Source organism: Primulina huaijiensis, chromosome 12, assembly GCF_012295235.1.
Source record: "Primulina huaijiensis isolate GDHJ02 chromosome 12, ASM1229523v2, whole genome shotgun sequence".
NCBI classification, from domain to species: domain Eukaryota; kingdom Viridiplantae; phylum Streptophyta; class Magnoliopsida; order Lamiales; family Gesneriaceae; genus Primulina; species Primulina huaijiensis.
The window spans coordinates 15,557,261-15,572,525 of record NC_133317.1 but is presented as its reverse complement, the minus strand read 5'-3'; the positions used below and the strand labels follow the sequence as shown (position 1 = coordinate 15,572,525).

General features: G+C 35.5%; 1 protein-coding gene across 1 annotated transcript; it reads right to left on the bottom strand.

Moving 5' to 3' along the window:
* Positions 1 to 12,290: 12,290 nt before the first annotated feature.
* On the bottom strand, positions 12,291 to 14,380 carry LOC140990350 (probable WRKY transcription factor 30). The gene is given in 4 exon segments (XM_073460008.1): positions 12,291 to 12,665; positions 12,667 to 12,958; positions 13,516 to 13,635; positions 13,955 to 14,380. Coding segments are annotated over 4 exon segments (807 nt in total). The 5' UTR covers positions 14,284 to 14,380; the 3' UTR covers positions 12,291 to 12,599.
* Positions 14,381 to 15,265: the final 885 nt, after the last annotated feature.

The window sequence follows — 15,265 nt, the reverse complement described above, 5'->3', positions numbered from 1 at the left end:
CGGGTGTGGATATGCTATGTGATCTGATGAAATTATAGTGCATGGAATCTCTGGCCAGAGTATGAGATGTACGTTAGAGAAGGAGTTCTCGAACGGTACATGCGATGCCACTATTTATAGTTATCACATAGTTATCGAATTATTATGCAACCCTCGATGAACCAATGGTTGCAGATTCGATCGAGATATATGAGATGAAGGGACCGTACTGCACGTTAATCATAATCGACTGGTTCTTGCAGGCACTATCAGTGATACCTAGGGGATCATGGGGCGATGCTACTAGACGATCTTACCATGATCCAATTGATGCAATCAGAAATGAGTTCTGACATTCTTGATCAAGGTGTTGATGAAAAGAATGGGGCTAACTACGGTAAGCCCGAATAAGGAATTATTTCCTGAATCACGAAGAGTTGTGAACCCACGGCTAGCTGTATCTCTGGACCATTAAGGGTCACACAAGTACTGGATTGTTTGTTCCCGTTGAGAGAATAAATTCAAGAAGTTGAATTTATATTATATAGTAAATTCAAGGAATTGAATTTATGATAATTAAATTTTGAGAAAATAAATTCAAGGGGTTGAATTTATAAAATTTGATAATTTAATTTATTAAACTCAAATGTTGGGTTTATTAAATATTAAATTTTGGAGGTGATAAAATTCATGGAGTTGAATTTATAATAATAAATTCAAATGTTGAATTTATAATCGATTTAATTTATTAAACTCAAGAGCTGAATTTATTAAATATTAAATTAAATATGATGAGAGGTATGTTTAATGGGCTTGTAGGAATACAAGTCCAACATATTAAATGATTAAAGTTCTTAATGCACTTTAATATAATTAATTAAAATATTTTGACTAGTCTATTTAATTAACAAAGCACATTGGATTTAATTAAAGAACCTAAATCCATAATTATGGAATTTAGGTTAAAGGTCTTGTTTTTAATATATAAATTAAAAAAAAGGGATAGCTTCCACCTACATGATATGAGATTTTCGAGAATCTCAAATTACAATTCCTCCAAAAATTTTGGCCACTTTTGAAGAAAAAGAAATTTGAGTCATCTCTCAAATTTTTGATCTCAACGTAAAACTTCTTTCAAATATTCTAGTACTTTTTGAAAGAGGAACAAATCTTCTGGTCGTGGACTTGATAGAAGGAAACTCGAAGAAAGTTCATAGAGAATTTATCAAAAGCTATCTCCGCTAACCCCGGAATAGTTGGAGCCTTGTGAAATTTTCACCGAAGGTATAAATTCTAACATCCTATAAATGTTTTGATTTTGAAAACCATACGAACGCCCCATCAAATATATTTTGATTGTCAAAATAAAATAAAAACTTTAATATTTCCGCTGCGTTTGGGCGTGTAGAAAATCGAGATCCAACAGTGGTATCAGAGCCAAGGTTTTGCTAATACGTGTGGTTTGATATTGAATAATTTGTTTCTAACCACACAAAAAAATTTTCAGAAAATTGATGCACCATCAAAAATTATTTTTTTTCAGAAAACAAAAAAAAATTTGTATCTTCCCGGAACTATTCCGGACAAACCCGCTCGCAGGGCAGCTCGACGCCGCGTGCGGCGGCCCTGCGCAGCTTATGGAGCGTCCGCACGCTGCGCCACAGGGTTGCCGCCACTGCCCGAAACGTTCGGGTAGCGGGCGGGCAGCAAGGGCGGCTGCCCAGGATCGTCTCGAGAAGCGTGCTGGATGATGGGCTTGAACTGTTTGGGACGAAGGTGCAATTTTCTGATTTTTCAAATTTTTGGGCAAAATTGATATTTTTGAAAATTGATTCAATTTTTATTTTGAAAATTAATTTTTAAAATTAATAATTTTCTTGTAAAATAATTAATTAGAATATGATTTTAATTATTTATGGTAAAAATGAGTTTTTACAAGAAATCAATTATTATTGATTTCATTGAAAATTAAATAAAGGTGTTTATTTAATTTATTAAATTTTTTAATAATTGTGGTGGTTAGTGATAAAATTATTAGATATATGATTTATCAGTTAATTAAATTTGTTTAATTAATTGATGTTAATATTTGATATTAAATGCATGAAGGATGATCGAGAGCCTTGACCAATGTGTTAGGTGTATGTTAGGACATTTTACTGTTTTATTCGTTTTGTTATTATTTGATATTATTAAAGTGGGCCTGGTTTATGGTCCGTTCCCACCCCCATGAGATGTATCTCTTATGTGCCATGGCTATTTAAATGTAATCATTAGAAATAGTGGGAGATCAAGACTGGAAGATGGTGGCCCCGATGCACAAGATGAAGACATGTAAAATATTGGAAACTCTTGTAATAGTTGCATTTGCATCCCTGCATTAACCTAGGTTTTGGATCTAGATCCATGTATGGCTCACATGGATCTAATAGTGTTGGCGATCGATCATCCTTATTTATTGTTGAATGTCATATTATGATATATGCGATATATAGTAGTATGCATGTATGTATATTATTAAATAATATAGTTGCATGAACCAGGCAAACATACAAACTCGTGGCACGTGATTTTTAAATTAAAATGATGAGACAATTTTAAAATTAAAATCCCTCATTTTGAATAAGATTCAAAATTTATATCAAACCGAAAAAGTAAAAATTAAAAGAGTTTAATTTTTCCTTGCCTTCCATAAACCGTGGTTGCATGTTGATCGCTACCCGCGGACATTGTCTGGCTCATATTATTGAGGAGGCCTGGACGCCGAAAAGCTTTGACTTCCACTGGACATATGATGTGAATTGAGTGGAACTTCCATGACTTCGGCTCATATTATTGGGGGAACTCATGGCGCCCGTCCACTACAATTCAATATTGATGGGTTGGTTTGACACGTGAAAATAAACGGCGTCATATTATTGGGCTTTTATTAAACGTGAGGCAAAACACGCAGAGGTTACATAGGGATGCAATTGGATTCTACCTTTTAGAAATTATAATTGACTGATATTATTCGGGATTATAATTGGCTAATTGGACTCTACGTGCCTACTAAGGAAATACGATTTTCTTTTTTCATCAGAGGGTGGTGGAAATGTCAAAATAGTGGGAGGGAAATTTATAAAATGAAAATCCATATTTTATATCTTAGAATTATTTTAAAATTATCAGTAACTATTATCTGGTTTCATTTTCAGTATATTTACGATGTCNCGAAGTTCATTCGACATAGAAGCCAACATGTAGCTCTTAGCCTGAAGATCATGGTCCCACCATTTCTCAAGCTTAGCTAACCCAGTCCTACTGATATCACGAGATGCCTCCTTTGGTGGCTTCTTATCAAGCACATACGCAATCCTCTCGGAGTTCAGAAAAATCTTTAAATTTCGGAACCAGTCATGATAGTTAGGGCCAGTCAATTTGTTTTGATCGAGAATGATTGAAAGCGGGTTACGAGTAGACATCGTAAATATACTGAAAATGAAACCAGATAATAGTTACTGATAATTTTAAAATAATTCTAAGATATAAAATATGGATTTTCATTTTATAAATTTCCCTCCCACTATTTTGACATTTCCACCACCCTCTGATGAAAAAAGAAAATCGTATTTCCTTAGTAGGCACNATGGTGGGTTCATCGTATGGTACGAAAAAAAGAGCCCCAAATAAAGTAAAGAAGCGTTCTGCCCCTCCAAAGAAGAACAAGCCCAACAAGAAGCCAAATAAGAAACCAAATCCGGGGCCCACAAAGCCTGACAAGTCAGAATAAGTCTGTTTCCACTGCAACAAGCCTAGACATTGGAGGCGTAATTGCGAGGAGTATCTAGCCCCAGAAGCGTTCTGGCCATGGTATGTTTTATATTGAATTTAATGTTTCTATTAATTCCTCTTCTTGGATATTATATATCGGATGTGGTTCTCATCTATGCAATGATTTGCAGGTGATGGGAAGGAGCAAGAGGCTTAGAGATGGTGAGACCTTTCTAAGACTGGGAAATGGAGCAAGAGTTGCTGCCACTGCCATTGGAGACATTACTTTAATTTTGGACAATAATTTTAAGTTGTTTTTTAGAGATGTTTTATTTGTTCCTGAATTGGTTAAAACATTATTTCTTTTTCTATGCTTGATAGGGATGGTTATTCTTGTGTTTTTGCTAAAGGGGTTTGCAATTTATATAAGAATGAATGTTTGATTGGAACTGGAGAATTAACAAACGATCACTATAACTTAAAATTAAAAGATATTCCGTTGAACAATATCCAAGCGCGTACGAAAACAACAACAAACAAAAGAAAAATAGAAGATCCAAATCCCGCACAAATATGACACGCTAGACTAGGTCATATTTTCCAAAGAAGCATGCACATGCTAGTGGGAGAAGGCATATTTGACCTGTCAGAAATAAATTCTCTACCAACTTGTGAGTCCTGTCTAAAAGGAAAAATGACTAAAACTCCATTCAGTGGAAACGTGGAACGTGCACATGGTCTACTGGATTTGATCCACACGGACATTTGTGGCCCGCTAAGTGTTAGCACAAAATTTGGGCATTACTACTTCATCACCTTTACTGATGAACATTCGAGGTATGGGTACGTTTATTTGATGAAACACAAATCTGAAGCATCTGAAAAGTTCAAAAAATTCTGATCTGAAGTAGAAAATCAGCTACAAAGAAGTATTAAAGCACTTCGATCTGATCAAGGTGGAGAATACTTGAGTGCTGATGGACATGGTTCGATCCATGATGGGATTCACTGAACTGCCTACATCGTTTTGGGGCTTTGCGCTTGAAACGGCGGCAATGTTGTTGAATAATGTCCATACCAAAGCAGTGGATAAAACACCATATGAGATATGGATGAGAAAAACTCCCAAATATTCTTACATGAGAATATGGGGATGTCCTGCTTATGTGAAGCAGACAGTGAGAGACAAATTGGATAGTAGATCCACTTTGTGCTACTTTGTTGTATATCCAAAGAATTCTGTATGATATTATTTATATCATCCTAATGAAGCAAAAGTGTTTGTTTCAAGAAATACCACTTTTTTGGAAAGGGATTTTCTATTAGATAGAAAAGGTAAGATGATAGAACTTGAAAAAATTCAAGATACTCCCTCAACTATAGTAGTTGAACCTAATTCCCAACAACCAGTAGTTGAAGTACAAGCTCCTAAAAGGTTTGATAGGATTATTAGACCACCTGCAAGATATACACTTCTTCATGAACAAGGCCATGATGAGCCTTGTGTTGGATGTGATACAATGAATTTCAAAGAAGCAATATCTGATACTAATTCAATCAAATGGCTTGAAGCCATGCAGTCAGAAATGGACTCTATGTATTCAAACCCAGTCTGGACATTAGTGGATCCACCTGAGGGAATCGTTCCCATAGGATGCAAATGGATCTACAAAAGAAAGCTTGGGGCGGATGGGAAGGTAGTGACCTTCAAAGCAAGACTAGTTGCAAAGGGTTATACTCAAAGGTAAGGAATTGACTATGAGGAAAATTTTTCACCAGTAGCTATGTTTAAGTCCATTAGAATACTACTAGCCATAGCAGCATGGTATGACTATGAGATATGGCAAATGGATGTAAAGACTGCATTCCTCAATGGAGACATCAAAGAAGAAATCTATATGTCTCAACACGAGGGATACACATCAATAGGAAGTGAGCATAAGGTAAGCAAACTTCAGAGATCTATATATGGTCTCAAGCAGGCATCAAGGAGTTGGAGCCTCATATTTGATATCACTATCAAAGAGTTTGGTTTTGCTAAGAATCCCGAGGAACCATTTGTGTACAAGAAAGTTAGTGGGAGTGCAGTGACATTCCTTATACTTTATGTTGATGACATCCTACTCATTGGGAATGATATAGGATTATTGCAATCAACTAAAGTATGGTTAGCAAGAAAATTCTCCATGAAAGATATGGGTGAAGCATCATATGTATTTGGAATACAAATCTATAGAGATAGATCAAAAAGAATGTTGGGCCTCACCCAAGCCACTTATATCGATACCATTATAAAGAGATTCTCTATGGAAGAGTCCAAGAGAGGATACTTACGAATGTGTCATGGTATTACTCTATCTAAAGCTATGTGTTTTAAAACTGATGAAGATATAGAGATGATGACACGTATTCCATATGCATCAGCCATTGGTAGTATCATGTATGATATGATATCAACACGTCCCGATGTTGCTTACGCCCTTAGTGTTACAAGCAGATATCAGGCGAACCCTGGTCCAATGCATTGGAAGGCCGTGAAAGATATTCTTAAGTACTTGAGAAGGACTAAGAATTTTTTCATGGTCTATGGGGGTGGAGAATTAAAATTGGAAGGCTACACTGATTCTCGCTTCCAATGTGACATAGATGATTCGAAATCGACCTCTGGTTTTGTATTCATGCTTAATGGTGCGGCTGTCTCTTGGAAAAGTTCCAAGCAAGACACCGTTGCGGATTCGACCACTGAAGCTGAATACATCGCTGCATCTGCTGCAGCCAAAGAGGCAGTTTGGATGAGGAACTTGGTCCAAGAGTTGGGCGTTATTCCTAATGGATTTGATCCAGTCCCGGTATACTGCGACAACACTGGTGCCGTTGCGCAAGTAAAGGAACCGAGGTCTTATCAGCGATCCAAACATGTACTGAGGAAGTTCCACATCATCCGGGAGATTGTGGGAAGAGGAGATATATCAGTCGAAAGAGTCCCCTCTGCAGATAACGTTGTTGATCCACTTACAAAGCCCTTGTCAGGACCATCGTTTGAAAAGCATCGCGAAGCAATGAGATTAAAGTTTATGGATAGTTGGCTCTAAGGCAAGTGGGAGATTGTTAGAGTAGATGCCCTGCAAGCCAATTGTTGGCTAGGGATTTTATTGACTCAGTTGTAATTAACAATCTTTATTTTAATATAATTCATTATTTCATAGTTTGTTATTTCTTTATCTGTATACTCATGTTATCAAGCATAGATAAAAACCTTGATTATACTTTAATACAAATGAATCGTAATTCAATGTTGAAAATCGTTTGTAAACACTATATGATCTAAATTCGTTTCTAGTCTATTCAGCCGCCTAAAACATGGATAAAGGTCGCTTGAGCTCGAGACTAGCATCTGTGATGTTGTGTACTGCGTTTCTTGGTAAGGTCATAGAGATGTCCAAACATGCAGATGGGTAGTCATATGATGATTATACCGAACAACGCTCCCTCGAACTTTCCAAGTGGTTATCATTAATCGAGAGGATAAGTCCGTGGTTATGATTGTACACCATTAGTCCTTACGACCCGGGACAACACTGAGGCTCTATATGCTAGGGCTGTGCTTTGACTCGTTTACTTACTCCAGGAGAGTGATCAGGTGGCGAGGTTGGGTACAGTTGCGAAACATATAGGAGTCAGTGCATTGTAGTCGGGGATTCACCGCTCATTTACGGTTGTGGATATCCTATGTGATCTGATGAAATTATAGTACGTGGAATCTCTGGCCAGAGTATGAGATGTATGTTAGAGAAGGAGTTCTCGAACGGTACATGTGATGCCACTATTTATAGTTATCACATAGTTATCGAATTAATATGCAACCCTCGATGAACCAATGGTTGCAGATTCGATCGGGATATATGAGATGAAGGAACCGTACTACACGTTAATCATAATCGACTGGTTCTTGCAAGCACTATCAGTGATACCTAGGGGATCATGGGACGATGCTACTAGACGCTCTTACCATGATCCGATTGATGCAATCAGAAATGAGTTCTGACATTCTTGATCAAGGTGTTGATGAAAAGAATGTAACGTCTATTCATTTAAAAGTGCGGAATATTTTTTTTTTTAAAAAGCTCGCAATTACAAAATGACATTTAAAATAATCGTATTTATTTGCCAATAAAAGTAGTGCAGTTTAAAAATAACTAACGTCATCCAAAATCAACGTAAACGTAAACGTGTAAAAATCGTAAAATCATCAACATATAAAAATGTGTAACTCCTCTCAAAACACATGAATCAATATGCGGAAAAATAATGGTCCTCGGGTCATATCACCGCACATGCCGCCTGCCTACTCAGTCTTCGGCACCTCTGGTTCCCTGATCAAAATGCCCACCTGCATCACACACGCCTAGTAAGTCTAAAGACTCAACACACCTGTACCAGTAATAGCAAGTACATATACGTAGCACACAACAGTGAAAAATAGCATAATAAACATACATTTCATGAGCTTAAAAACATGAACATGAACGTGTCGTGTAAAATCGTAACGTGTCAAAACATGTCTCATCATGTTATCATATCGTATGCGTAACCGTGACCTGTCAAAACATGGTAATAGCATGTATCATCGTATCAGCATATACGTGTTAAAATCTTAATTTGAATTCCGTTCATTAGCTGTGACTTTCGTATCATCATGTCATCATGTCAGTCGATGGATCCATCTACGTGTAACCGCGGTACCCGGCGGCGAGGATCATCAGCGACGGCATTACCCGCCCACTGAGTCCGGGCCTTACATGTCATCGTGTCATCGTGTTAGTCACAACTAAATCACTTCCTTCAAAACGTGTCATCATATTCATCACTTAATAACATGCATATACATAATTTTTCCTTTAAACCAAGCATGCACCGTATTTATCATACTTGCGTAAAAACCGTAAACATGATGCATAATCATTTAAAATATCTTAATTTGTGCTCAGGGCGCTGCCAGATCCAAAATCTCACTCAGGGTACAAAATGACCATTTTGCCTTGAAAACCCGAAAATTATCTTTTCACCCCTAGACGTAAAATTTCACGTTTTTGATATTTTCTTAATTCCATTGACTCTAACATGTCCCAAATAATTATTTAAGTCTACAAGAATTTCTCATATTTTTATTTGGCTTAAATCGATGACTTTTAAATTAATCTTTAAATATAACATATTAATGCGTTTTAATCCCGAATTAAACCAAACCTTAGCATAAAATTCCCAAATTAAAAACTTAGACTTCTAATAATTATTTGAGCTTAAATCTAATTTTTCATAATTTTATTAAGTTTAAATCTAGGCGTTTCAATTAATTTTTTAATTAACGTTTCGTGATGCGACTAAATCCCAGATAAATCCAAAACTCATTATTTTGATATGAAACTTACCAAACTCTTAAAAATGTCCCAAAACATATTTAAAAGCATCCCTAGACATAAGTTCGAGCCTATTTCATAAATTAACCGAATTGTTTTTTTTTAAATATTGGACCGGGGTCCCGGTTTTAACCCAAACCGTCTCGAAACTTAACCAAAATTTCCCAAACTTAAATCGTGACTTAAACCCACTTGACCAGCCACTAAATCCTCCGTTCCAGACCACTTATGACCCATGGAAACAAACTCAAATGTTGCTGGAAATTTCTAGCACACTTGCTTCCAACACTAACCCATCAAGGCTCGATTATTTCCTTCCTAGTTCGACTACGGGCTGGACCAGCCTTGAACTAAACCATCCTAGGACCAAGACCAGCTCACGGACCTCCCCTTGGACCGACCCAACCATGCCCTAAACCCCCAAACTCACGGACGTGCCCACAACTCAAACCGCTCCACATTCGAACCGCCCGCGTCCAACCGTGCACTAACCTCGTCGAACCACTTAAGGGTCAAGACCAGCAACTTCCAGCCTTCACCCAGCCCCGTCACAGATCCACAAGGGTCGGTTCCTTGGCTGGGATCGAGCCACGGCATGGTTCAGTCCATGCTCAACCGATCTCTACTCAATCATACACACAAATCACGCAAGACCCTAGCCACACGCATGAAGCCAACGGCCTTCACCCATAGCTGAGTGTTCCATAGACTTCCTTCACCATTTCAGCTTAAACAAAGCAAGATCGCCCACAAAACCACAGATCGGCAGTCCCCTTGCAAACCTTAAAAAAAACGTGAGATGCCATGAAGATGCAAGCTTAAATCATGAAAACCGAAGCCATGAAAATTTGTCATTAAAATACCGAGCCAAGCATAAATATTACACACATGACAGCATATAACGACGTGAATGATGCAGAAATAATGATACAATGCGTGCCTGATGTCTGCTTAAGGGAAACGATCGAGGAACCAATCAACCGAATGAAGAAGATCTTTGTTAGAGGAAGAAAATGGCTTCACCGAATTGTCGCAGCAGCAAATCACGAGGATGAATGTGAGTGGAGGGGAGTGGGCGGCTGATGAGGGGTGATTAGGTTAGTGGGGAGTTAAGGGAATAATTATGAGTTAATTAGGTAGATAATAATTTAGCTAATGGCTCCTATTTTTATTCAAGGGTAAAAAAAATAAATACATAAGCCCAATAAGTCCAAAAGTGGGCTCATTAAATCCAAACGCACTCCCGAAAAATATTTCGTGTTGAAAAGATTTTGAAAATATTAGTCGAATCCTTAAAAAGTCATCCGATTCTATAAAATTTACCTACCGGATAAAATAAAATCATGCGGGTAAAAATACCCAATAAAATCTCATTTTTGAAAAATACACTTAAAAAAAAACTTAAATAAATTAATAAAATTTAATCATGTTATAAAATAATTTTTTCTTGAAAATTCTCTGATCTCTGTTCCTCGTTCGAGCGTGAAATGGAATTTAAAAATCTTTAATGCATGAACTTTAAAATCTCATGAATTAACTTCTACCATGCATAAATTATGCATAAAAATATTTAAACACAAATTAATAAAATAAAAAATGCATTTAAGGCTTTAAAACAATTTAATAAAATACCAACGAAATTTAATGATTTCCATGCATGTGGTTCACGTGGACTTTTAAATTTTCGGGACGTTACAAAGAATGTGGCTAACTAGGGTAAGCCCGAATAAGGAATTATGTCCTGAATCACGAAGAGTTGTGAACCCACGGCTAGCTGTATCCCTGAACCATTGAGGGTCACACAAGTACTGGATCGTTTGTTCCGTTGAGAGAATAAATTCATGAATTTGAATTTATATTATATAGTAAATTCAAGGAGTTGAATTTATGATAATTAAATTTTGAGAGAATAAATTCAAGGAATTTAATTTATAAAATTTGATAATTTAATTTATTAAACACAAATGTTGGGTTTATTAAATATTAAATTTTGGAGGTGATAAAATTCAAGGAGTTGAATTTATAATAAATTCAAATGTTGAATTTATAATGGATTTAATTTATTAAACTCAAGAGCTGAATTTATTAAATATTAAATTAAATATGATGGGAGGTATGTTTAATGAGTTTGTAGGAGTTCAAGTCCAACATATTAAATGATTAAAGTTCTTAATGGACTTTAATATAATTAATTAAACTAGTTTGACTAGTCTATTTAATTAACAAAGCATATTGGATTTAATTAAAGAACCTAAATCCAATAATTATAGAATTTAGGTTAAAGGTCTTGTTTTTAATATATAAATTAAAAAAAAGGGATAGCCTCCACCTACATGATATGAGATTTTCGAGAATCTCAAATTACAATTCCTCCAAAATTTTTGGCCACTTTTGAAGAAAAAGAAATTTGAGTCATCTCTCAAATTTTTGATCTCAACGTAAAACTTCTTTCAAATATTCTAGTGCTATTTGAAAGAAGAACAAATTTTCTGATCGTGGACTTGATAGAAGGAAACTCGAAGAAAGTTCGTAGAGAATTTATCAAGAGATATCTCCGCTAACCCCGGAATAGTTGGAGTCTTGTGAAATTTTTCACCGAAGGTATAAATTCTAACATCCTATGAATGTTTTGATTCTGAAAACCATACGAACGACCAACCAAATATATTTTGATTGTCAAAATAAAATAAAAACTTTAAAACTTCCGCTGCGTTTGGGCGTGTAGAAAACCGAGATCCAATAACATTCAATATTATTTTATCCTACCATCTTACTTATCTTTATATTACATATCCTTCGCACCAAACTATACTATATATCTTGCATTGTATTTTAATTTTTCGAAAATTACGGTATCCTCATTGCGGGTAGTAGGAAGTAGGTAGGTACCCTGTCCATCAATTAAACCGGAGAAGAATGTATTTGCCGCCCACTAAGCCTTAAAACTATTTGGGCTATTTATGAATGTAAAAAATGGGCTTCTGGGTTAATTTATATTCGTTTTGTATTAAGATTTACCAAGTTATATCTTTATTATTGCCTTGTATAAAAATTAATATATCTACAATAAAAAAAAGTAAGAAAAATATCATTAAGTAATTATTTGGTTTTAAATAAATATGATTATTAATAGTTATAGAGACACTACATTAAACCATGTCCTCGATCTCTCAAAATTGTTACATAAAAATTTTACAACTTTCATTTCAACATAAACTCCAAAGACTAACCATTCGACAATAGAAAATCTTCAAATTGAAAATTAGATCATTTATGCTCTATTATTTATTTTCTATTTTCCATGATGTTCAAAGCTGAAACTCGAACCGAATTCATATGGCGAAACAAGTGGGAAATCGACGTCGAGAGTAGGGGAATTGACACCGGAAGTAGTCGAGGTCGGAACAATTCTACAGGCCTCCTCCGATTCTGAAACTTGCAAATTATGGATTACTTGTCCATGATCGCTGGTGGTAAAACTTTGGGGTTGAATATTTGATGAAGAAGAAAAGTTAAAAGTGTGTGAATCTTGTGATATAATCTTAAGGCTAGTTTGGACGTCGAAAAAATGTTGCTGGGGTTGGGGTAGGAATTGGTGATTGTTTTGGTGTAGTGAAAGTGTCTCCAACTCAGTTTGTGCACTGGTAATTGGGATTGGTGGGTCATTAGGACTTGGATTCCCAGCCGGGTCGCACGTGTGGATCCCACAATAAGTGATATCTAATATATTCGGATCATAGTCGGATCGTTGAATTTGTTTCGTCGCCAAACAGCCTTGCCTGTACCTATGCGTGCATCTGTAGTAACCCCTGTAATATATATATATATATACATATATATGTTGTAAGATTGAGAGTTTGTCGCGCTACGAAATGTTATGACCGATGATAACATTACAACTCAAATCTTTTAAAACATATACAACTCAAACATCACATAAGAATTGTAATGTAGCAAAGACAATCATGATACCCACGACGAGTAAAAAAGAATGAAGTAGAAAATGGGCAGATATTTGGTTGAAATTGGGAAAGAAAAGAACACCCTCATGTCTCGTTAGTCTACTCATTAAACCACCCAAGGTTCAGTGAGTTAAAACCAAAGATTAATAGTGCAGTGTCTAATTATTTTAAATTTCATAATTTTATTATTATTATTTTGAAATTAGTGATTATCATTGGGATTTAAGAAAACATATATAAGACATATATTTACGCGTGAGTCTTTTGTTAAACGGTTTCACATATTGATCTGATCCATATATTCAAGTAAAAATAATCATGAGTTGGGTCAAGCTGAAAATCAAACTTAAAATTCTATCCGTAAAACGATCTCATATAAGTTTGCGAGCATATTAATTATATACCTCGGAAATTTAGCTCCTAGAATGTCTTTTTGCCCGTACTTCCTCCAGCCATAGCCGTCGTCTAGATGTCTTTCGATCCCTGTCGCACCACACACTTCCATTTTCGTCGTCCACCTTCTGCTCAAAATTAACATTGTTAAGAGGCCATATATCAAAAATGTCAATTGTGCCAAATACAAAATCAAATTTTAATGAAAAAAGTTATGTAACTTTGTCAAATTTTAGTTTTGATTCTTTAATATTTAGTCAGATTTAAGTTTTGCTATATATTAGTTTTGCTTAATTTTAGTTTTTTTCATTAAGCGTTCCGTCCCATGATTAGACACTCCGATATATGAACTAAAATTTTCCAAAGAAATAGAGTTTTTGTACGTCTACTGATTAATTATATTACCGAAATCAAATTAGGCCAATTTTGATTGATTGAATAAATAAATACCTTTTCCTGTTAGCTTGATCCTTGGATTCATGATCCGAAACATCATCGGTGGGAGGGCTTCCGGTGAGTGAATGGGGAGGAGGATCAGCCACTAACATGTCCAGCACACCACCCCCAGTCACCGGCTCGCCGCTTCCACCAACGCCGACATGATTAATCAAGGATAGAGCCTGTTCGAAAGAATTCGAGATTTGGTTAAGCAAGACTTGGCCAGCTTCAGACGAAGAAGATTGCAGCAGATGAATGTGGAGCTGCTTGGCCAGCTCTCTCCCTTGACTCAGTTCCTGCACTAGATTTCTCTTGTCCACGTCTGACAGAAAATTCTCCATCGTTTTTTCAGCATGCAAATCCCACACAAATTTCTTGCCTTTTCAAATTGCTCGATCATAAATAATTAAAATATAATAGAAAATAATAAAAAGTATGAAAACAGTTAAAGGGTGGATGNGAATGGAGAAACCGAGGGAATGGCACGAGGAATGAAGAAGAAGAAAAGAAGACGACCAAAGAATAGTGCGGTTTGACCAACTCGGAAATTAAAGCGAGTTTTTTTAAAGACTGGTCTTTGGTAAACGGAAATTGTGTTTGAAGCAGTGTAGTCAAATGTTGACTCCTCTAACTACGTACAACATTTTCGTTTAAATTCAATTCCTTGTTATTTTTAAGACGGGTAGTTGTTGTTATAATTATGTCTCAAATTTGAAACTTTGATCTAAAATTGAAATCAAATGATTTATAAATATTGACTCTAAAACTCTGTTAATGTCATGAGCACAACGTGTAACGTCCGAAAAAACAACATACGTAAACCACATGCATGTAAATTTTTTTAATTGCTTAATTGTTTTATTTAATTGATTTTAAATACTAACATGATATTTATTATATGATTAAATGTATGATTGCATGATTAAATGATAATATGATATGATTACATGAAATTTAAGGATTTTACTCGAATATCCGATAATATGCATGAGAAAGGAGACTGTGGACCACCAAGACAAGAATATGTATTTTTTCTATAAAATAATGGCAAGACTGCCTAATATGATTAAAAATGATTTAATTGTTCTAAAAATATTGGAGTTATAATTATTTTACGAGTCGAGCTCGATTTTTCCCCGGAAGCCGGTTTTGGGCTAACAATAAGCTTTAAAATATCAAAATATTATTTTTGAGAAACTTATTTTATAATCTTTTATGTTATAACTAAATAAGTATCATTGGGTCCAATTTAATTATTTAAAGAAGACCCAATCGCTCTTAATCTTGCAAGCCCAAAACCAAAGCCCATTTAACTTGCAATTA